We start from the raw sequence: 25545 nt of genomic DNA on the forward strand, positions 1-25545 counted from the left end.
AGTACTGTTACTTTAGTCTGTTGTTAGTTCCCTGTATGTAATGAATACATGTCTGTTCATGTCCCCAGCAAAAGCTGCACAACAGTCGTCAGGCAATACTGCACTAGCTCAGTGGGCATTAGCCTAGAGTCAGGCTGGCCAGGAAGAAGACATATTGACACAATGCCCCCTGAGACTTCTGTGCAGTGGGGAAGTGGAATACAATGTTGGAGTGAAAGGAAAATAGAAATCTTTAGAACCCAACTGTGAGGAGCTTGAGAAGGAGAGTTGTGTAAGATTCTGGGTGATGGCATTGTGTGACTGTACAGAGAGTGTGTGGCTTTACCAGACTGACACTACACACATCAGGTCAAAAACTGATCACTGCCAAATGTTCTACAAGCACTTTATACTAAGAAGTTCAATTGCACTTGAAATCAACACTAACAACAAACGGAGACCTCAAGTTATACCATAAGACTAGGTGTGCTTACTAAGGAGGACCTCACATAATAGTGTAAGACACAGACACTCCAACAAATGTGTAGACCTCCATATAAAAACATAGTACGAAGGCTGTGGCCTTTAGGCCATCATAAGTTCAAGGCCAACCTGGACTACAGTGTGAATTCTCAAACAAAATGGCTACAGAATGAGACCCCCCACCTCAAAATCAACCACCAACAAACAAGCTATGAGAGAGGCACTGCACTCAGTTTTATTTAAAGGCAAATCAATTAGAATAAGATAAAATTTATCAGCAGGACCTAAAGACTAGGGAGAATGGAATGATAATATATTTCATTGCATTAATAGAAAAAATAACTGCCAATCAAAATTACCACACCTAGTGTATTGGCTAGTTTCATGTCAACTTGACATAACCTAAAGTCATCTGAGAGAAGGGAACCCCAGTCAATGAAATGCCCCCATAAGATCAGACTATAAGCAAGCCTGTAGGGCATTTTCTCAATAATTGATGTGGGAGGGCCCAGCACATTGTAGCTACTAATCCTGGGTTCTACAAGAAAAGCAGGCTGAACAGGTCTGGGAGCAAGCTAGTAAGCAGCACCCCTTCAATGGCCTCTGCATCAGCTCCTGTCTCCAGTGTCCTGCCCTGCTTAAATTCCTGCCCTCAATGCTTTTGATGATGAGCTGCTGTATAGAACTGTGAGTGAAATGTGAAGTAGAATCCCTTTCCTTCCTAAGTGCCAAATACTGAAGCACTCACTTTTTTAAAAATAAAATAGGCTCTAACACAATAACAGTGGTGACTTCAGTAGTACATTCTTATCCAAGCAAACAATCAACACAGTAATGTTATTGATAAATTACATTATAGAATAAGTGGATTTAACAAATATTTCAACAGATATAGAATGTACATTTCTTGACATCAGCATACAGAATTTATTCTAAAATAGACCATATATAAGTCCAAAGAAAACTGTACAAAATTCAAAAACATTTTAATGTGTGATATCTTATTAGACCATATGGAATAAAATAGAAAATAATAGAAATCAGTAGCAAGGAAACACATGAAAGCTAAATAATAGTTCTCAATGACTATCAAATCACTAAACAACTTCAAGGGAAGGTGAAGGAAGTAGTATTGGCTCAGGACCCCAAGAGTACAAAGGAGATGTGTTTGCTTCAGAGAGACAAAGGGGAGGGATAAGAGAAAAAGGCAGGAGGTAGAGGATGAGGGAGAAGAGGAAGGGAACAAGGGAGAAGGAGGAGGGGTATTTGCTGTGGAAGACAAAACACTGAGTCTGGATACAGGCGATACATATGGCACACAGGAAAAGGGCAGGTTTTAAAGGTACAAGGAGAAAGCTGTGTTAGGATAATTGATTGGGCAGGTTAATTAAGGTAGCCAAAGGGGGCTTTTGATTGCAGAGGAAGAAGCAGCTAAATAAGGGAATAGACCTTGGCTTTAGGAATATAATCTAACAGTTTTTAGCAAGGCAGAGGGAATGGGGAGAAGGGCAAGGCCATGTTTGCCATGCTCACTCTGGCTAGAGTCCCTTCAGAGACTGTTAAGTGAAGGAGATGGGGTAGCCGAAAGGAACTAGAGTAGGGCGACATGGTGAAAATGAGGGTACACATGATCAAAGGTTGATTTATGCAGGGATGGAAATGTCACAGTGAAATTCACTAATATTAATATGTACTATTAAATAGTAATGAAGTCAGCTTTTTACATCTAAAAGAATATAAAGAGTATATATACACCAGTTCACAAGTAATTAAAATTCACATAACTCATATCTAATAGCCAGGAAATAATTACCATATTTAAGATATCATTAGTTTCACCAAAGTTTTCTGAATCCACTGCTGAAGAATTTTCTGTCTCTGTGTCTTTGTTCATTTTATCTTCAAAATAATCTGAATGAGTAAAAGGGAAAAGTCAAACTCAGATCGTAACAGAAGTGAGAAAGGCAAATGAACAAATCTGCATTCTATAATACACCACGGGGTGTAACCACAGCCAAGGCGCTTTAGTCTTGTGGCTGGACATGAACGGTAGTCATCCATCGTAGTAGCAGATTCTCAAATCTCATCTTGAAAGTTAATTACTTTGTTGCCAAGTATGTAGCACCAATTTCATTCACAAGGACAAGCAAACACTATTCCTCTGGAATAAATACTTCTCAGCTTAGCTGTATCAAGTAATGCCAGATAGCCTTAAGACAGCCTAGTGACCCAAATGCCTAAGGTATTCTTTCCTCAGTGTACTTCTTCATGATATAGGGTTGAATTCCATGGATATGGTCAAGCCAGTAAAATGGACAATACATAATAACTGTGACGTCACTCTAATTTCTTGGTCACTGATGTGTGCTTATTTTTCTCTTTGCTCTAGGAGAAGCCATATTGTGAGCATTTCTAAGAAGTCTATATAGTAAGTTTGCGTGATGCCCGCACATGAGTGAGCCAGAAGTCCAGTCAAGCTTCCCAATGCTACCATCCCATCTAACAGTGCAAGTCCAGAAAAAGCCTGAGTCTGAGACACTCAGCCAAGCTCCTCCTGAATTCCTGACTCTCAGAAGTTGTGCCAAATAATAAATAGGTTACTCTGACCAGTTACATTTTGAATTTTTTTTATGTAGCAATGAAAACCACTACAAGCACTTTGAATTTCTCAAAATATTAGTGATATCACAAAATATTATAAAGCAGAAAATTCCAAAATGATTAGCTCTACTTGAACCTTTGTCCATTTGTCACTATGCCCCTTTGATTACCTGATCATCTATAGGGTACTTCCTGAGGAAATTTCCATTAAAATTGTCAGTACACAATCAGTGCTCCCTTTTATATATTCATTTTTAATTAGGTATTTATTTCATTTACATGTCCAATGCTATCCCAAAAGTCCCCCACCAACCCACTCCCACTTCTTGGCCCTGGCGTTCCCCTGTACTGAGGCATATAAAGTTTGCATGACCAATGGGCCTCTCTTCCCAATGATGGACAACTAGGCCATCTTCTGATACATATGCAGCTAGAGACACAAGCTCTGGGGGTTACTGGTTAGTTCATATTGTTGTTCCACCTATAGGATTGCAAATCCCTTCAGTTCCTTGAGTAATTTCCCTAGCTCCTCCATTGGGGGCCCTGTGATCCATCCAATAGCTGACTGTGAGCATCCACTTCTGTGTTTGCTAGGCCCCGGCATAGTCTCACAAGAGACAGCTAGATCTGGGTCCTTTCAGCAAAATCTTGCTAGTGTATGCAATGGTGTCAGCGTTTGGAGGCTGATTATGGGATGGATTCCCAGATATGGCAGTATCTAGATGGCCCATCCTTTCGTCTCAGCTCCAAACGTTGTCTCTGTAACTCCTTCCATGGGTGTTTTGTTCCCAATTCTAAGAACGGTCAAAGTGTCCACACTTTGGTCTTCGTTCTTCTTGAGTTTCATGTGTTTCGCAAATTGTGTCTTGTATCTTGGGTATCCTAAGTTTTGGGCTAATATCCACTTATCAGTGAGTACATATTGTGTGAGTTCTTTTGTGATTGGGTTACCTCACTCAGGGTGATGCCCTCCAGGTCCATCTATTTGCCTAAGAATTTCATAAATTCATTCTTTTTAATAGCTGTGTAGTACTCCATTGTGTAAATGTACCACATTTTCTTATCCATTCCTCTGTTGAGGGGCATCTGGGTTCTTTCCAGCTTCTGACTATTATAAATAAGGCTGCTATGAACATAGTGGAGCATGTGTCCTTCTTACCGGTTGGAACTTCTTCTGGATATATGCCCAGGAGAGGTATTGCGTGGTCCTCTGGTAGTACTATGTCCAATTTTCTGAGGCTTCAATTGAATGATGTATTTAAGGTATAAAACAGATGGTATGTGTGTGTGTTCCCAAAGAAGTAGTAATATAACTGCTAATTCTTAATGAACTCATATTATATAAGAGATGAAGAACATAGGATAATGGGTAAAGAAAAAACTCCTATATAGATATTGGGAATAAGCAAAGTTTTCACTTGAGTAATACATGAAAGGATTAGGGAGGTAGAGATATAGGGTAAAAGAGAACAGAGCAAAAAACTAATAAAGCAAAAAAGCAGAGAGAGAGATACAAGAAGGTAGCTTATGTTGAAGATTTCCCATGTATTAGAAGCATATACTTTAGCCCATGTTAGGCTAATCCCATGTTATGGTTTGTATATGCTTAGCCCAGGAAGTGGCACTATTAGAAGGTGTGGCCTTGTTGGAATCGGTGTGTCTCTGTGGGTGTGGGCTTTAAGACCCTCATCCTAGCTGCCTGGAAGCCAGTCTTCTGCTAGCTGCCTTCAGATGAAGATGTAGAAATGTCAGCTCTGTCTGCACCATGCCTGCCTAAAAGCTGCCATTTTCCCACCTTGATGATAATGGACTAAACCTCTGAACCTATAAGCCAGCCCCAAATACATGTTGTCCTTTACAAGACTTGTCTTGGTAATGGTGTCTGTTCACAGCAGTTAAACCTTGACTAATGCACCCAATGACAATGAGAAAGAAAGCAGGCTTTGTTGACCTGTCTCAATTCCATCTGACTCTATAGCCCATGATCTTTTCAGTAAGTCAAACTGAACCACTCATTTCGATTAATACCAAGGCACCAGGACAATAGAGTTAACATTTGAGGATTTTTTTTTGAAAGTTTCTTATATTTAGTAAGGACAAGGTCTGTAGGGCTGTCCTTAATATCTGAAACTTTCAAAAATATTATATTACTCAGTGTCTATGCGTGTGCGCGTGTATGTATGACAGAGAGAGATAGAGACAGACAGACACACAGATATCCACAGAGACAGAGAAATGTGTGTGGGGGGGGAGCAGCTAGACTAGGTTATTTGATTCCCTGCTGCAGAGGATCTAAAGAGCTAGTGCTCGTAACTGCTTGCTTTTTTCACCAGTTGACATTTTAGCACGGAAAGCAGTTACTTACAATATACAAAACAACTAGCATGGCTGCATTGCCTTACATTTTCACCTATAAAAATAAAATACCAGCTACATTTGCCTCATGGGCCAGAGTTTGCTGTCTCCTAACTCAGATGAATAAGGAAATGTTATTGAAAGGTAAAACAAGAAGAGCAGATGGGACATATATGGGAAATTTTACACTTTCATAAAAATCAGGAATCTTCAATGGACAAAGAACAGATAGGCATTAAATCGCATGACAGAAAGACTGATGTGGAAACTATCACAGAAGGATAGATTGTCATACAGAGAATATAGGTTTGGAAAAGATAGCAGCTTATATAGACTGATAGGACCTTGCCTCCGGATTGATTAAGAAAATGTAAAGATGCCAAACCATTTCTATTTTGTCCTCTCACCTACCCGCCCCCCTGCCAAACACTTCTCCTTTTCCTACCGACATGTATTTTCCCTGCCACCACAGGCTGTTCTGCGTGCCAACCTGTCAAGTGTTCCCATGCTCTCCTGTACCCCTGGCTCACCTCCGCTGGCTTCCACAGGGTTTCCCACTAGCCTCACAGCTCCCTCTAGCAGCTAGCCCATAAGCAAACAGGCAAAGGAATGAACTACAGTCCTCTTCACTTCCCCATCCTCCAGTCAAGCTCCTCCCAGCTCTTTCCCAAGGACTTCTTGTGTTGAGGTTGCTGGTATTCTCCACGATGCCATACGCACTGGGAACTCATTATGTTTTTTGGTTTGAGCTCTGACCAGTGATATTTGGCATTCAAAATACCACTATCTGAGATCCTAATTTCCTGAGATCATTGTTACTGACAAGTATTAGTCCTTCCAAATGTACCTTCTAAATTGCACGTTCTTCCTACTTACAGTCTGACTTCCCGACAATCCACAATGACGCAGAAATGATTACCTTAAAGGATCAACTGGACTGGAACATATCAGGTAAAAACCCATTAGACCAAAGAAACATATCCAGTGCAAATATATTTCTTCTAACCTATAAAATGAATATTTTTCTTCCCATGCCTTTCTCCAACAACAAATGCATGTGAATTCCCCCCACCCCCACCCCCACATCTTCTATTCATACGGTGGTTGCCTTTTCTTTTCCAAATCTTTGTCTCTACTACGTTCTTAGCCTGGAATATGTATATTCTGTCTCTTTGTGTGGCTGACTCTTTAAGTACTTTTCTTTTTTATTAAATTTAGTCATAAAGGTTTAATTTAAACTTTAAATTTAATTCTTATTTACTCAAGCTACAAAAGTATAAAATTATATATCATTCCATATTGAAATGTCTTGAAGTGTGAAATAACTTTACCAAACTAGAAACTTGCCTTTCCTCTGTGCACACTGCTTGGCAGAATATGCTACTACTTTGAACATTTTTAAATGCTTCTAAAGTTTTTATTTTTGAGAAATTCGAATATGTATGCAATGAAATATGACCATCTCTGCCCCACACACTCCTCCTCTAATTCTTCCCATGCTACCTCACACCTTCAAATCTTTTCATGTCTAGGGTTAAAAAGCACCATCTGATGTTCATTCTTATTTCAAAGTGAACCTTATGGGAGGTGCATGTCAGACACAGCTCATCATTGACATCCTGCTTATACTGACTATCCCATGATCTGCTCTTGGTGGGTTCCTGACCCTTTATCAATTCTGTCATTTGCCTATTCCTCAAAGATATAAAAAGTCATCTTTGCCATGCTTTATCCCCAACTTTTAGGTTTTATTTTCAACATTACTGGTTAGTGAGTGTGTGTGTGTGTGTATGGGTGCCTATATGATATAGCATAGGGTTGGTCAGAAGACTAGTTTGTGGAGTCAGTTCTCTCATTCTACCTTTATGTGAAAACCAGGAATGAACCTCAGCTCACCATGTCTTCACATTAAATGCCTTTAACCCCTGAGCTACCTCACCTTTGGTTTCATATTTTAATTCCCAGACCACTGTTTCTCTAATCTCGTGGTCATGAGGTTATAGTCAAGTGTACATTTGTAGTAACAGATGAATTTTCCTGAAAGACACTCAATGTCTACAAATAAAATTATGTAGGAGAGGCACATAATAGAAAAGGGTTAAGGATTTATATGATCTGAGAGCTGATCCCGTGTCACAGCGCTCCATACAGAAATAGTGGCCAGAGAGAGTGACCCTCCAAGGAGTGTGGACAAGCCTATGAGTATAGGTAAGACCACCACTTCTGCTCAGAGGGACCTGCCTCAAACCCTCAGGACACAGGAACCAACAAGCAGCCTGGGTGGATAGGAGCCTTCCTGTTTCCCTCTAATCCTGTGCCAGAGTGTCCAGAGCTGATTCTGTGCCACAGCACTATATACCCAAATACCAGCAAGAGAGAGCTGGTCTCCCAGGAGGAAGCACAGGTAAGACCACCACTTTGGTTCAAATGCCTGGCCCAATAGAGACTCTAACAGAACTACCGGAACACAGGAACCAAGGAACAGCAGGGGACAGGATCCTTCTGGTTTCTATCTACATGCCAGAGCTGACCCTATGCCACAGCACTCCATACCCAAATTCCTCGCAGAAAAAACTGGTCCCCCAGTAATACTGACACACAGGCTTGCAGGAGGGACAAGCCACAGACAGAGACAGCAAGACCAGGTAACAACAGAGATAACCAGATGGCGAGAGGCAAGGGCAAGGACATAAGCAACAGAAACCAAGGTTACTTGGCATCATCAGAACTCAGTTCTCCCACAACAGCAAGCCCTGGACACACCAACATACTGCAAAAGCAAGACTCTGATTTAAAATCACATCTCATGATGATGATAGTGGGTGGGGAGGGAGCACCTTCATAGAGGCAGGGGGAGGGAGGATGAGATAGGGGGTTTGCAAAGGTGAGACCTGAAAGGGGAAAACATTTGAAATGTAAATAAAGAAAAATATCCAATAAAAATAATATCAATAATAAAAATAATAATCAAATTCATATAAAAAGGATTTATATGATCTGAAGAGAAAGTAGAGTATAAGAGATATACACTAGTAAAGCAATGAAGTTGTAATTTCAATAATAAAACCTATAGGTTATACGGAATGAGGTTACGTGTATATAGGAAGCGTTTATAGAGGTGCTGAATACGTTACCATGGATTTTTCATGCTGGATCTCTTAACTCATACAACTTCTCTCTTAATTGTGTACTTATTAAATTTTTTGAATTATGATTATTAGGTCTGCACAGTATATGATAGGAGACAATTTTATGCAGTCAATCAGTTTTCTCTTTGGACCTCTATGTGGCTTCTACAGATCAAAAGCAGGTGTCAGTCATACATAGGAAGGACCTTTAGCTTCTGTGATTCTTTCCCAGACATTTACTTTAGTATTATTAAACCCACTTCAAAAATAAAGAAACTGAAGCTTTGGGAAATTACGTTGATCCCATAGTTTAGAAGTACCCAACCAAGCATGCAACTTAGATCAATTGAAGTGCATCAGCCCTGGTAAGCACAGAAGCACTGTGATACGTCCCAGCTGCATTATAGAATTTCCATCTGTATCCTGTCCACTCCATTCATAAGCTCAACGATCAGATGAAAGCTACTCCATGTCTTTGAGCCTCGCTTCACTTACCAAGGAAATCAAGACTATCATTCCCATCCGCTTCATGAAACATTCAGGCCTAAAATGACTCGATGTATATTACCCATTGCTCCGTAGTTGCTGTGCTGAGGGCTGGATGGTATATCTAGATTTTGGCTCCAATTAGAGATGTCAGATTCTATCTAGGAACAGGATAGTATAACAAACTGGGGGCGGGGGGATCCACATGCTTCATTAATTTCCTAGGACCCTAGGACTCAATCCTAGGGTCTAACCTACATTACACAAGTACTATATTATACCACTAACCTATGTCCTTGGCCCAGGAGAAAACATCTCAAGAAAAGCATGAAAATGGCAGGGTGCAGGGCTCGTGTCCTTTGAAAGCAGCCAATATTACCTGAGTCCAGCGGCTCCATGGAGTCAGAGGGGCTTTTCTCTGGGTAGTTATTCACAGACAAATGGAAGGGGAGTGAACTGGGGTAAAAATAAGCTGAAGTGGAGGCAGAAGTCCCCTCTAATGGAGGCAGTGTTCCCACCATTGAAGCAGAGCATGGGGGTTTCTCCTTTAAAATAATTTAAACAGACTGTCAAATGCCATTCTATGTAACATCTGCACACACTTTCTTGCACTTACTGAAAATAATTAAAAGAAAGCTTCGAAGTCTGCCAATGTCCCTTCTGTTCTTTGTCTTTATATCTTAGATGATGTGTTAGGAAGTGTGTTTGTGTTTCATCTCTCTACTCCGAGAAACAAAAATTTGCTCATAAGAAACAAACTTGCCACAGACTGGGGACAGTTTTCAGTATTTCCATACATACTTTTCCATAATAAAATATAGACTTGACCTTTTCCCTTCAAAAGGAACATATTTTAGAACTTAAAATAATTTCAAAGATTTTAAGTATTAATATTTTCTTTCAAAAGATGTGCGACTTATATAGCAATTATAAAGAACAGCAAAAGGGTCTCTAAATGTAACTGGTAGGAAGCCTTTCTTGTCTCCAAGTAAATGGCTTATTTCTTTGTTTTCCGTGGTTCATCATTTAAATCTATAACTTCTACTGCTTAGGAAGCTCACCACAAAAGGCAGCAGTGTTACACTAAATGATTAAGTCCTCCATATCTGCTGTATAATAGTACACTGCATCTTTCATGCTAATACTGTACTGTACATTCTGAAAGCTGTGTTACATGGATAGGAATGTTCTTATCACAGTATTAGAACAAAACATGGAACAATCAATCCACATACAGCTTAAAAACAATCAAGGGACCACTCTGAGATAAGGAAGATCTATAAAAACTGTGCTGTGTGCTTAATAATGATCTATAAACAAAGGCTATCCATGATAATCATTTGTATTATTTAATATCTTAACTTTGAACTTCAAAGCCTTTATCTCTGACCATTTTATTACCACTTTCATGTTGAAAGACCCTCCTTTGACTTAAAAAGTAAACAGGATTGTTCCTGCTTCTTTTGCAGTGGTAGATAAGACTATACCCGCTGTACCCGCTAATGCTATCATACAGAATGCAGCCACACTGTACCCGCTCTCTTCGCCGCAGACGTGCTGATAAAGATCTATTCAGTGAACTTCCTGGGGAGAGGTCATTGATGGAAAAAGAACCTGAACTTATATAAGGCTCATATATGTCTTCAGATTTAGGTTCATCTATTGTACCAAGTCGTGGAGTGGCAAAAACTAGCATATGACATCCACCACAGGCAATCTGCAAGCAGAAGTCCACAAAAGAATTCCTCAATGTTAACATCAAACACAAATGGGCTAACACTTACCAGATTAGCACCAAGACATTTCTTAGAAGCAAAATTCAGAGACTGTCTGATTCATAGCTTTCCTCTATCACTCTCCAAATTTTATATATATATATATATATATATATATATATATATATATATATATATATACACACACACACACATACACACGTACATGAATTAAACATATATTCCTTAAACACTGGCTGAAAATGAAAATCAGTTTGATCCACCATTTACTTTCAATTTAATATAGAAAAAATGCCCTTGTCACAGGTATCTCATAACTTTGAAAATGTTATGTTTGATCTTGGAAAAATGTTAAAGTCACAAATATCCAAAGAATAATTAGTAGGAAAATTACTCAGGAATAACTATGTGTCTGACCATTCTAATAAATATATAGCAGTTATACCTATCTGTAAAAAGTCTGCATAAGATTAGGCCCTTCAACATTTGGTTAAGGAAGAGGGAGAGGTATCCATGAACTCCCACCCTGTTCTAAGGAACTATTAGCAGATAATGGTTACTGAGGGAGAGGGAGACATTCTCGTAAGTGGTGTCGCCACTTAAACACTTAAGTAGTGTGTTGGTCATGTTCTAGCAAACAGCCTCTCATCATGCTTATGTAAACAATCCTAAATTCAGTGAACCAAAAAAAAAAAAAAAAAAAGGCATGAGAGTGAGAGATGTACTAATTGAGAGGAAAGCACTGAGAAGGAGAAGGAAGGAGAAGGAGGAGAATATGACAGAGTAATGAAATGAATGCAATCATAACATATATAATATATATAATTGTCAAAAAGAAATAAAAAGAAAAGATTATGTCTCCAAGCCTTTTCCTTTATGAGAACACTTTCTAAATTAAAGGCTTATAAGACTTTAGAGTGAAATACAAGCACATTGGAGGAAATAATAAAAAATATAACCACCAATGAGTTTTAAGAAATAAATCTTTTTATAAAAATGTTACAAAAACCCTATACTAACAACTGCAGGGCGAAAGAGAATTAGTCTTCTTTAGAAATGAGCCCTCTCATTGCTTAGCCAATGCCAAGGAGCCAACCCTACACTATGTACATGCAGGCAACATAGAATAACTCAGCAAGTTATATCTACATATGCATTTGTGCAGATATAAGGCTAAAGAAGGAGAGGAGAGGAATTCGGAAAAAAGGGGGTGTGGTGGGATAAAGGAGAAGGGATATAATTATATTTTTATTAATGTTTTAACTACAGAAATTAGCAAATCTATCTCAATACTAATTCTAAATGTAAGTGGTCTTAACTTGTTAATAGAAGTCATTGAAGGGAGAGCCTATACTATTTTTCACACTCAAATTCAAGCCACTTGGCAGGGCTCTTCTTGGTGATACAAGAACTGCATACCTTCAAAGCATCCTCTCCATAAAGATCACCAAATTAGCAGTTGGTATTTTGTTCATCACTGAGTAACTTGCATTCCTAATATTTAGACCAATATCTTATACACAGTAGGCTTTCATTAAATGGTTATTATCTTATTTTCTCTTCCTGTTCTTGGGATAAAATACTCTGAAAAAAGCAACTTAGGGGAGAAAGGGTTTATTTTCACTCTTGGTTGCAGATTCAGGCCCACCAAAGCAAGCAGGTCCGGGACAGGAGCTTCAGGGAGGTAAGCCCATCACATCCAGAGCCAGGAGCAGAGAGCATCCATGCCAGTTAGGGCCCAGCCAGCAAACCGCTGCTGCCCTCATTCAGGATGTGGCTTCAGAGGACAAAGAACCTAGTTTAAATTCCTCAGAGGCAAGCCTGCAGGCCAACTTAATGTAGCCAATGTCCAAGTGAGGCTCGCTCCCTCCCCAGGTGATTCTAGATTGTATCAAGCTGGTAACTAAAACTACCCCAGTTAGGAAAGGACCAAGAGAGGAGAGGCAAGAAGAGTACCAGCAGGTAACAAGAGCTTACATGTCCACTGCTCTTGTTTTTAATTATTTCATGTACAGAGATGTTTTGATGCACAAATGCCAGTGTCCTGTCACACATATATTCCAGTGTCACATCCCCTGGAACTGGATTTGCAGAAAGTTGTGGGCTATGTGATTGCTGGGAATTGAGCCTGGGTCCTCTGGAAGAATAGCCAGTGCTCTTAACCACTCAACCATCTCTCCAGCCCATGTCTATAGTTCTTAACTGGCAAAAATACTAGAAACAATAAAACAGAAAGACTGATGGTGATGTTCCTGTGCCACTGAAAAGAGTAATTTTTATCTCAGTGTTCCACCAATATGCAACATTCTTCATTTAGTATCAAGTCTCTTCTAGGGCTGGGTTGGAGAGTGTTCAGCCAGTGACATTTCATTTGCCCTGTAGTTAGTGTGAGCAAGACATTCTACTGGTGCTTGCTACATGAGATACAAAGCTTACAGACATGGCACAGTCCTAGTTTCCAAGAAAAGTTAAAAGGAAGCAGAAAACTCAATATTTGTAGAAAAATGTTGTTAAAGGAAGAAAACTAGAAAAGGAGAGTTTTTTTTTTTTCCAGAGGAAAACAATGTCTAACACTTGGCTCTTACAGGTATTATGAGCTGTACCTATGAAACCCTCACACAAAGATAAAAATATGCATTTCCTATGAAATAACCAGAGACTCAAATCTAGAAGTATAAAATATACAAGAGGGGATATGAAACCCTTACCAATTGAACTGCAAATCTCAAAAAGTTAGAGCACAAGGTAGGAAAGAACTGATTGGTGAAATTGTCCATTCCAAGTCCTAACTTTCCATGGCGGCCGTCTCCAAAAGTATACAGGAGGCCTAGTTCTAAAATGCAAACAAAACTGATGTTACACAAGGTCCATTTCTACTTAGAGACAAATACATTAAATTCTACTACAATTATAACCTTTTCATAGAATTGTAAATTAAATTCACTCTGGTCTACAGAGCCAAGCAGTATATAGTGTTTATGGTTCTACATACAACAGTAGGCAATCGAACTGAGAATGGACCACTACATCTTAGTGGTCAAAGTATCCTTGTGTGTCTGCCCTATGCCTTGCCGTCTATTTAGCACCATTACTATCCTCTGTCCACTACTTGTCAGTAGAATAACTCCTTTCTCCAGCAATGAAAATCAGAAATGTCCCTAGACATCATTTATGTCTCCCAGGGGTGCAAATTTCTTGCTGGTGGAGAGCTATGTCACTTAGAATAGGGCTGTCTCTTTCATTAGGTTAGCTCTTGGGCTGTGGAATGCTGCCCAAGCAATTGTCAGAGGTGAACCAACCATTTTGACTAATCCCCACATCAGTATCTGGGTCCCATCTTGGTGGACATACAATGATAAGCAATCCTAGCACTTCTAACTAACCCTGTCACATCTTGGCCCAGCAGTTACATTTAACTTTTGCACTTCTTAGCTAGTCCCTCCAGCATATCCTACATTTAATGGGTGTGGGGCAAAGGTCATGGAAGCAGAAGCCAATCAGGGCACAGAGAAGGGGAATTTCACTCTAGTCAGGGGAATAGAGAAGGCTGTCACAGTGAATCATAAAAGATAGAATTTCACTATAAGAAAGAAAGAAGGAAAGGAAGAGAGAAAGAAAGAAAGAGAAAGAAAGCATCCACCAGGCAGAGTCAGTACTACATGGGAAGGTTTGTATAATAGAGACCACAGATTAGACAAGAAGCTAAAAGATAATCAGCAAGCCAAATGAATAGAACTGTTAGAGATTCGGGGTCTAAAGCAGGTAGAACCACACTAGGGATAGGAGAATTTGTTTAAATTATACCTTTTTGTATTATATTTGGAGAGTGGTTAGCTTTTAAAAAAAAAAGTATAGAGCTTCAAGCTGGGGAACAATCAGCACACTACACATATCTCCTTGTATGAGAGAACAAAATCTGTAACACTTGTTCCCTGGGGAGGATGCAAGAGGAAAATGGCGAACAAACTTAAAATGCAGCTATTTGTGCCAGACTCTTTTCATCAGGTCAGAAAAGTCCTCTGCAAACTTAAGGGAATAACTATAGTAAGACACATGCTTCATACAGAGTATAGTCCCCCATCAATGGCACTAGGACAGGGCGGCTAGCATTAGGGCACCACTGTTAAGGAATGCCTAGCAACAGCTCCTACAGGAAGAACAATGAGTGGATGATACATTTTTTATACCCTACATAGTGTTGCTACATGCTAGGCAAAGGAGATCATCAATACTTGATAATGGGCAGGTCATTTTTCTTGAAGAGTTCTGTGAGAAAGAACGCTTTATGGTAGTAAAACTACCATAAGAACTATTTATGGTAGTAGTTCATGTTTTCCAATTTCTACTTTTTAAAACACTGTTACACGAGCTCTGCTCTATTTGGAGAAGGTTTGGATAGAAGGAAAGAAGACAGAAATGCCAGAGTCTGGATTATTCAAATATACTAGAACTATTTCTGACTTTTTCATGTTTTACTTTGCTTTTAGATAAAAAGTTGAGTAATAGGTCCTTTTGTTACAAAGTGCTAGGTCATTTCAAGGGAGATTTTTATTGAGTTCCACCTTATCAACAGCATCTAGTTTATGACACTGAGAAGTAAGCAGGCCAAAGGAACATGTCCTTTGGTAACGGAGAAAACAACAAAGAGGGAGATGTATCCGCTCAGTAGTTTTTGCAGTGCTCTTCTCCCTACTACTTTGCCAAGAAAGGAGAGGAGTCAGTGTACAAACGCCCCTTGGTGGTCACTGCAATGCCCTTCTCTGTCTACTACTTTCCAAAGAGAAGGAAAGAGTCAATCCTGAAACGCCCCCTAGTGGTCAAAGCAACCTAAACTCTCATTGGGCATGACTACAGCTTTACTCTACTGAGAGGTAGAAAAATAAGCTTTTCTTGTATGATTTTTCTCTCCGGCTTGAGAGAATTTTGGAAAAGTTAAGAGTTTTTAAACAAATACAATTTCAAAAGGATTTTATGGTCTTACTCATGAGCAAAGGTCTACTTTAAGGTTCTAAATGTGGGTAATTTTTGTTTTGGGTGCCAGAGATTGAGCTTAAGGCCTCATAAAGCTAAGAACATGTGCTCCCACTGAGCTATACTACAGCACCCATATTTATTGTAAGCTGAATTATACCTTAATTTATTTTTAAACTTATTTATAACCTTATATTTAAAATATCAATAACATAATTCCATTTTCTCAGGCATAAATTCCCTAAGAAGTTAGATACACTCATTCCCACATTATCATTCATATTATGATAAACAATATCCAATTCTAGAAACAAAAATAAGAAAAATTATCTCATACCTGTCATCAAAGCTGTATGGTTTTCTCCACAGGAAATATGACGTATTTTCTGATCCTTAATACGCTCAATAATTTTGGGTTCTGATGTTTCAAAGAGAAAAGTGCCGAGGCCCAGTTGTCCAAACTGCCCCAGCCCAAAGGCATACACAACTTTCTCTGAGAGGAAGTGAACACATACATAAAAAGAGTTGCATGGAAGTACATCATATCTGAAATAACTGGCATTTGAACTTTTAGAATGGACATTAATTGCCTGCAAAAGAACTGTTCATAAAAATACTGATATGAAGTGGAAGTTTTCAATGACGAAGGAGAAGAAAAATAAGTTACAAAATAATGATGTGGGTCTGATTTTGTCTTTTATGAATTGCCATAAAAGGAATTATTGTAATCATCAGGTATCTTATAAGATAGATAATTCAGAGAATAACCTAAAATGCATTTATAATTACATCAGTTCAGAAACTCTCCTCTGATATTAAACTATTTCCTTTCACTGCCACAAATTCGAAAAAGAGACATTTCCTACACAGGTAATCCCTTACTTTTAAAAGTGGGTTAATAAAATTCCATCAAACACAATTTGTGAGCTGGAGGTAGAGCACATGCCTAGCAGCCACAGGTTTGACCTGTTGAACACAGCAGGCATCTGCAAACTGACACACATGAACACACACAGACACACATGCACATGGACACACATAGATGAACATGTGTGCGTGCACACACAGGCACACACAATATCAGAAAATTATTTGATGAAAAATTAAAATTTAAAGTAGATATGCTAGATGTATGTATTCATAAGCAAATTTTCTTTACAATACAGGAGGGGAAAATCTTCCTCTATATTGCTGCTATACTGAGGCAACAGCAAATGTCCTTCAGTATTTCAGTAAATTGTGCTCACTTATCATCTAGAGATGGGAAGTACAAAAAGGATATATGACTGATGACGAAAGTTACTGATGAAACAATCTCACCAGTCAATGTACGGAGAAACATGGTGGTCATGTTACTTTCTTATGTGGACTCTCAGAGAAAGGAGAGCAGAAATTAATTCCTCACTAAAGCCAGAAGCAAATATTCTTATTGCTAGCTGCAGCCAGTGGGCAAGTTCCTCAGATCATCTGATGTTAAAACCCTAGCTAATAAATCCGATAAAAAAAAATCTATCCAGGTAAGTTTTAAAATATTCAGTTGTGAAGAACTATTATTTTGAAAAATATCTAATCAACTCCTCTGAGAACGAGGGCTACTGGTGAACATGTAATAATAATTCTCTCCAATAAGAACGCTGGAAATATAGAGATAAAACTCCTTACAGAAACTATATTCATAGCAAGGATATAAAGGCATATTGAGGCAATGGCAAGAGATTCTTATTTTAATATACCCTATCTCCTAATTAGTAGGTTATATATCATATTGCCTGTTCTAAGTGTACTAGTTTTATCTACACTTTTCCTTTATCACAATATCTTCTCCTGTACCTCCCCATTCAATCTTGCCTGCCACAGCCAGACACACAGGAAATGGCTATTAAGGAGTTACAGAGACAAAGTTTGGAACTGAGATGAAAGGATGGTCATCTAGAGACTGTTGTACCCGGGGATCCATCCCATAATCAGCCTCCAAATACAGACACCATTGCATACGCCAGCAAGATTTTGCTGAAAGGACCCTGATATAGCTGTCTCTAGTGAGACTATTCCGGGGCCTAGCAAACACAGAAGTGGATGCTCACAGTCAGCTATTGGATGGATCACAGGGCCCCCAATGGAGGAGCTAGAGAAAGTANCCAAGNNGCTNAAGNGNTCTGCAACCCTNTAGGTGNAACAACATTATGAACTAACCAGTACCCCGGAGCTCTTGACTCTAGCTGCATATGTATCAAAAGATGGCCTAGTCGGCCATCATTGGGAAGAGAGGCCCCTTGGTCTTACAAACTTTATATGCCCCAATACAGGGGAATGCCAGGGCCAAAAAGTGGGAGTGGGTGGGTAGGGGAGTGGGAGCAGGTAAGGGTATGGGGGACTTTTGGGACAGATAGTATTTGAAAGGTAAATGAAGAAAATACCTAATTAAAAATTTTTTGGGGGGGCATTTCTAATTCTGGGTTGCTGCAGATTAAGCAATGACTATGTGTGCTTGTGCACCATATGCATGCGGGTGTCTCCAGGGGCCAGAGAGTGTACTAGATACCCTGGAACTGGAGCTACAGGCAGTGATGAGATGTCCAATATGTGTGCTCAGAACGGTACCCAGGTCCTCTATAAGAGCAGCAAGTGCTCTTAACCACTTAGCCATCTCTCCAGCCCTTATTAGTTTTTAAATTTAAAAATCCATAATAAAAATGTATTATCTAAAAATATTACTACAATACTATTTATGTAAATTAAATCTGATGCTTAACAAATTTGGAGACAACTATTTGGTTTTCATATTATAAATTGCTGAACATAACTTAACATATTGACTAGAAACCCAAACAACCTGGCATATCACACTAAATAAGAAACACATGGAGAGACTCATGGCTCTAGCTGCATATGTAACAGAAGCCGGCCTAGTCAGTCATCAATGGGAGGAAGAGGCCCTTGGTCCTGTGAAGATTCTATGCCCTAGTATAGGGGAATGCCAGGCTCAGGAAGCAGGAGTGGGTGGGTTGGGGATCAGGGGGAGGGAGAGTGGATAGGGGATTTTCAGGGGGGAAACTAGGAAAGGGGATAATATTTGAAATGTAAATAAAGAAAATTCTAATTAAAAAAAAGACAAATTCACAAGTCAAATTGACACTATTTTGAAGGTTTCAAATTTCTTTTTTACCTGTAATATAAAACTTAACCACGGGGCTGTGGTGGCGCACGCCTTTAATCCCAGCTCTTGGGAGGCAGAGGCAGGTGGATTTCTGAGTTTGAGGCCAGCCTGGTCTACAGAGTGAGTTCTAGGACAGCCAGGGCTACACAGAGAAACCCTGTCTTGAAAAACCAAAAAACAAAACAAAACAAAAAAAACAAAAAAAGCCCCACTTTTTAATGAATTATTATTATAACAGAGGAACAACAATATCAACTAACCAGATGTCCCCTGAGCTCCCAGAGACTAAACCACCAACCAAAGACCTCACATGAAGTGACCCATGGCTCCAACTGCATATATAGCAGAGGATGGCCTTGTCAGGCGTTGGTCCTAGGAAGGCTCCATGCCCCAGTGGAGGGGAATGCCAGGGGGGAGACAAGAGTGGGTGGGTGGGTGGGTGGATGGGGGAGAACCCTCATAGAAGCAAGGGGAAGGGAATAGGGGTTTTTGGAGGGGAAACCAGGAAAGGGGATAACATTTGAAATGTAAATAAAGAAAATATCTAATAAAAATTAAAAAAAACACAAAGAATTATTTAAGTTTATACATTATAAATATATAAAACATTATTAACATCAGAAAATAGTATGAAAACAGCTTCTTCAAATCAAAGTATTTTAGGAAAAATATTAATTTTAGATGAATATAATTCAGCAGAATTCAGTTTTTCCTACTTAAAAAGGTCTTCCCTGAGCCAGAAGTATGTATTATCTATATAAATGAAAGGCAAGGATCATAACCGAAAGCCATTCAAGCCTGCTTCCATACAGCATCTACAGGAGTCAAAGTCGTGGAGAATGGTAGTTCCCAGCAGCCAACAAGTGCATGAGGATGCACTGGACAGCAGACGCGTGTCTGTTATATCTAAGAAAGGTTTCAAAAAAACAGCATCAGATATAGAGATAAAAATCCTACATTATACTTTAAAATCTCTTTAGAAGTTATAGCTCATGTTACATTCTCCTCTTTTTAGACTTACCTTATTATTTATGTGTTGTGTGTGGAGGTGCCCACTGAGACCAAAAGAGGGTGTTGGGTCCTTTAGAGCTGGAATTACACAGCCATTTGTGAGCTGCCCAACTCCAGTGCTGGAGTCCAACTCAGGACTCATGATAGAAGAACAAGTGCTCTTCATCACTGGGCCGTCTCTCCAGCCCTGAGTGTTTGTATCTTGGCACAGTAAAAAGGATCATTAAAATGTCCTTACTTAATACAGGGAATGGAGCAGCACGTTCCCCACATACCTGTGAGAACCACAGTGTGCCCTCCACCACAGGCCACTTGAGTCACCCTCTCAGGAATGGCCAGCACACGCTGGGGTGATCTGTGATTGGTCAGCAGCTCATTGGGAAGGCCCAACTTCCCGTTCTCGGGTTCTCCAAAAGTGTACAGCTCCCCGTCCACTGTTGGAGGAGAAGCACAGTGATTAATGGGGACACGGAGAAACAGAATATAGATGCTCTGCCACATGTTCTCAGGCTCCATAAAACCTTACCCAGGAATTAAGAAAACCCGATCTTTCCTAAGATGTCTGTCACTGCAAGGTTAAAAAAAAAAAAGAAAGACTGGATTGTTTTCCTCTTTACTCCTAGTTATTTTAATCTAGTACCTTTCATAAAGAATTCATTACTATAAAGAATTAGAAAATCATTTTTGCTTTTTCAAAAAACATAGCTAAGACTACCTTACACATTCCCTATACCTTTGTGGCATACGTGTGTGTGTGTGTGTGTGTGTGTGTGTGTGTGTGTGTGAGAGAGAGAGAGAGAGAGAGAGAGAGAGAGAGAGAGAGAGAGAGAGGGAGGGGCGGGGGGAGGTGGTGGTTCTGGGGATTANAATCATTTTTGCTTTTTCAAAAAACATAGCTAAGACTACCTTACACATTCCCTATACCTTTGTGGCATACGTGTGTGTGTGTGTGTGTGTGTGTGAGTGTGAGAGTGTGAGAGAGAGAGAGAGAGAGAGAGAGAGAGAGAGAGAGAGAGAGAGAGAGAGGGGCGGGGGGAGGTGGTGGTTCTGGGGATTAATGCCTCACACGTTAGTCCAGAGCTGGAGTGCAAGTTCAAGGCCCAGTACCTCTTTATATATTTCAAGTTTTGAGAGTGGGTTTACTAGGTTGACCAGGCTGCCCTTGAACTCACTCTTGTAGCATGCCTTGAACTTGGAATCCTTATCCCTTAGCTTCCTAAGAAGCTAGAACTATAGATCTTTATTTTGCCTTTGTTTTTTAATGATACTTGCTCTAGAAAGCTTGGTTATGTATGAAATGCATACATCAAATCACTATGACGATTACATTGTATCAGATAGCACTACCAACTATTTCCACCTTGTCCACAGGAACACTATTTTCTTTCCTTTGCATTAGTTACCACATGAGTGTGAGCTTCTTGAAAGCAGAGACTTTCTTATTCTCTTACTCACTTCTGCAATCCTGTAACTTCCTCTCTGAGTCCACTAGTAATCACTGTTGTTCTGAGATCAGAAGAAAAGAGCCCACATCATGGAGTTGCTGTTTCATACAGAGAAACAAAATAGAGACTAGAGAAGTACTGAGGAGATCTAGGCAGTGCCTAGTCATTCAGTCATTGCTGCTGCTGCATCTCCCACTTCCTTGTGTATGTCGGGAAACCCCATGCTGAGAGAAACCATGCGGTCTGGTCTATAAACTGTAAAGGGTGCAGCATCACCTTGGCTCTAGCTGGTATATGAAACCACAGAAGGCACAAGTCTCACACAAAGTTGTTGGGAGAGTCAATAAAATATCTTTGGAGTCTTAAATGCCTTCTAGATGGATAAACATTATATATTTTGTAGCTATAAACCTCTAAATGGTAAGTACTATGCTTTTATCAACTTAATTTTCTACAAAACACTTGAAACTTGATTCTTATTCTTGACAGTTGCATGCCTGTATAACCCTCTCTCATGCCGCTCCTCCAAGGCCTTTCTCCCATTTCCACCCCTGTGTTCATTTCTTCTGTTTGTTTGCTGATCCACTAACTGGGGATTCTTGCATGAGCACTGGTAAAGGCTTGTTTCCTGGAACACTGGCCACCTACTAGTGGCTACTCCACTGAGAATAACTGACTTCCCCTCTGGCTGTAACCATGATATTGCTGAGAAGGGATGGTGCCTCATCAGGTCCCCCAATCCATGATGGGCACCCCACCTTCTACAGATCTTGTATGTCAGTAACCACAGCACACATGTGCAGTGCTACATCGTGTCCAGAAGACGGCATTTCATACACTCCTCCTATCTTCCAGCTCTTCCATTTTCTCTTCCTAAGCTTTTGAGGCAGTGATTTAGGGCTGGGTACCTGCTAATCACTTAGTCTCAGCATTTTTTCCAGTTATGAGTCTCTGAATTAACTACTGTTCTAAAAGAATCCACTGAACTGTTTCATCTGGGCATCTGATTATTAAGAAATGATTGGTTAAGAGGAAATTCACAATCCTCCTTCCATTGTTAACTAGGACAGCTATCCTTAATGCTTGATAAGAATGTAGGTGTCAACATAGACTCTAACAACTCAACACTTCCAAGCAGAGACTATGAATAGACCCAGGAATGGGAAAAAGCTGCAGATAGGGAGAAATGTATTACCAAAGGACCAAGGCCACATCCTTCTCCATCAAATCTTCATCCTGGTTCTCACAAGAATACTCTATGGCTCACTTATTTGAAACAATAAAAGTTAGCAGGACAGGACAAATAGAGCAGGTCAAAGTACAGAAGTGAATCCAGGGGAAAATGGCTCATGAGTCTTGTTCTTAACACCATACAAGGCTATGAAAGTTGAGAACCAACATTTAGAAAGGTTTCTAAAATAGCAATTTAAAATTTTTATAATAGACCTAGTATTCACTTTCTAAGAAGTTGGCATGTCAGAGAACATTTGAAATTATAAATTGTCAATACAGAAACAGAGAAATGGTTTTCATTAAAACACACATTATTTCAGTAGTTGAACAACATGTGAACTGTGAATAATCTTATTAGCAGTAATAACTGGGAAATGAATCAAAACTGTTCATCTTACTTGTTACAAAAGCTGAATGGTAATATCCACAAGAGATCCAGGAAATTGGCTTTCCAACAGTCACTTCATGAGGGATACATACATTACTTTTATCTTTTAGACCAATCTGCCCTTCAGAATTGTCACCCCACATAAAAAGTTTTCCATCCTCTATGAAGAAAGCATAAAGGGAGAAAAGTCTTTAAAGGGCTAACCAGGCTCCCAAGCTATAACATTTCCTACAGACTATCATTTTCCTTCTGGATTATATTTTTAGTCTTATTTTATTCTTTATTAATATATAATAACTACAGAATATTTATGGAATACAATATAATGATACTTCAATGTGTGTGTGTGTGTGAGTAATGGTCAAATCAGGGTCATTTGTATAGTATGATTCTTTCCTCTGTCAGTAAACTCTGAAAAGAACAATACAGCCAGGTGGATCAGCTCACGTCTCTAATACCAGAGCTCAAGGGCCTGTGACAGGAGGATTGTGGTGAATTTAAAGCCAGTCAGAGCTATGTAATACATATCAAGCCAGCTAGATTTATAAAGTAAGACTGTCTCAAAAAAAAACAAAAAGAGAAAAAATAATACACAATACATTATTATTTTGCTCCTCCTTTGAAACACTAACTCAGTACTGGAAATGATATGTCATAAAAGTACCAAGACATTTACACTAGCTTGTGACCTAGGAGTTTAATTTCTAATGTCATATGCTCTACAAGGAGAAAAAGCAGAGAATGATGCTAAATCACTTTAGTTACCATATTTTTCTCAATATTAAAAACAGGACGTCATTTCCTTTGCGTCCTTTTAATGTCACCACACACAGAAACAATCACCTCCTGCTAGGTAGTCTGGCTGCCACTGAACTGAGAGACAACAGAAAGCGCCTGCACGTCTCCAGGGGAGAAGAGCGAGTGCCCAGCGTGATAAGCGTGCTCTTCAGTCACAGTGGACACAGTGACTCTCACTAATCTTTTTCATGAGGACTGTACACGTGAAATACAGCTTCTCCAGCTTTAGAGGATGAGAGATACTAGCATATAAATAACATCTTAACATCTTAACTTCTGTCTTTTTGATGACGTTTCAGTGTGATGAACAGTTCTGCTAAATGGAGGATAAGCATTTTAGGGATTAGCAATACTTGTTTACTTCTATTGGTTTTTGAAACAGCATCTTACTTTGTAGCACAAGCTAGCCATGAAGTGATGACCAGCATGCCTGTGACCTTGAAGTTAAAGAGACTAATACTGCAACAATACTCAGCAAGTTCGTTTAGTGAGTTAAAACGTGGATCCTCAAGCTGATTTAATGATAAGCCAAAACTAAAACTAGAAATAAAAACTGAAGGAGTAAGACTGAATAGTAAATTATTATAGTTGGTGAATCAAAAAGAACTGGTTTCCCAGTGGCCCCAACCCACAGCAGATCTGCAGAGAATCTCCTGCTTGGAAGAGCACTGCAAGGCAGCAGCTTCCTCAGGTCACATGGGTCCTGGCTCAGAATCTGAAAGACAAGTTCTTATCTCTCCTTTAGAAAAGGAAAACGCAGGGATGTGATGACCGTTCCAAGCCACACTTTAACAACATACATCGCAACTGATTTCAATCGGTATTTCTCATCCTAGGTTCAGCGGATGCCTGAAGTATACTTTTCAGAATATGCAATGATGATAACGTTTAATATCGAAAAGAATAATGGATAGCTAGCAGAGCTGAGAACTTATTTATCAATCGCTTTCTACATGTGTATGTATCTCCCTCTCAAAATATACATATAGCTCTAACAGTCCATTTTTAGTCTTTCGGACGTACACAGAAAGCTGATACTGTCATGTATTTCCTGAGTTGGTGCAGAAACAGAGCAAGTCTTCCTTACCAGTCAGAGCAGCTGATGTATTGGCGCCAGCAGAGAGCTGTTTAATGGTATCACTGGGTGTAAAGAAGACAATTTGATGAAAGGTGTCTCTGTCATCAGTGTCACCAAGCCCCAATTGGCCGTCATTATTTCCACCAGCTGCATATACGCCACCAGTATCTGCACATATGGAAGAAATATTAATTAACACTCTAGCCACCCTGCTTCTGAGACACGCTACTAAACAGCAGATATCTCCTGTATTAACAGTTATAAACATATAAGCAAAGGTAAGAGAGGTATAGAGAAGATACAGCAAGGAGACTAGCTAGGAGACAGAAGTAAAGAGAGGAAGCCAGGCAGCAGAGGAAACAGTGAATAAGGCACTCCTCCCTCAACAGCATGGCCTCCACGCAACTGGCCTCAAACAGTAGTTAGAAATCAACTCTTGCGGCTACAGCTTAGGAGGAGAGAACCTAAAAGCAGAAGTTCGTCAGAGATCTGTGTTGGCTTGCTTCTCAACACTACTGTGCTGCATTCCACTTTATCTAATCTTCATCAGTACTGCATTTTCATAACCGTTGTGGCTTTATGACAGAGACTGAATTCAGAATACTGTTAGCCCCAAATTTTGTTGTTTTTGGAAATTGTTTTGACTAGTGTGTCTCTCCTTTGATTTCTTATACAAATTTATGAATCACTTTATCA

General features: G+C 39.5%; 1 protein-coding gene across 2 annotated transcripts in view; it reads right to left on the reverse strand.

Annotated features, from left to right (window-relative positions):
* Positions 1 to 25545, reverse strand: part of Rpgr (retinitis pigmentosa GTPase regulator) — a 51981-nt gene that overhangs the window by 21241 nt on the left and 5195 nt on the right. For both annotated transcript variants that reach the window (XM_029473416.1, XM_021153023.2), the window contains exons 5-12: positions 24859 to 25017; positions 22984 to 23133; positions 20183 to 20341; positions 16077 to 16232; positions 13477 to 13601; positions 10567 to 10749; positions 9412 to 9577; positions 2276 to 2373 (exon numbers count right to left, since the gene is read on the reverse strand). In XM_029473416.1, the coding sequence (XP_029329276.1) occupies positions 2276 to 2373; positions 9412 to 9577; positions 10567 to 10749; positions 13477 to 13601; positions 16077 to 16232; positions 20183 to 20341; positions 22984 to 23133; positions 24859 to 25017 (1196 nt within the window). The remainder of the gene's footprint in view (positions 1 to 2275; positions 2374 to 9411; positions 9578 to 10566; positions 10750 to 13476; positions 13602 to 16076; positions 16233 to 20182; positions 20342 to 22983; positions 23134 to 24858; positions 25018 to 25545) is intronic.

Source organism: Mus caroli, chromosome X (assembly GCF_900094665.2).
Source record: "Mus caroli chromosome X, CAROLI_EIJ_v1.1, whole genome shotgun sequence".
Lineage (NCBI taxonomy): Eukaryota > Metazoa > Chordata > Mammalia > Rodentia > Muridae > Mus > Mus caroli.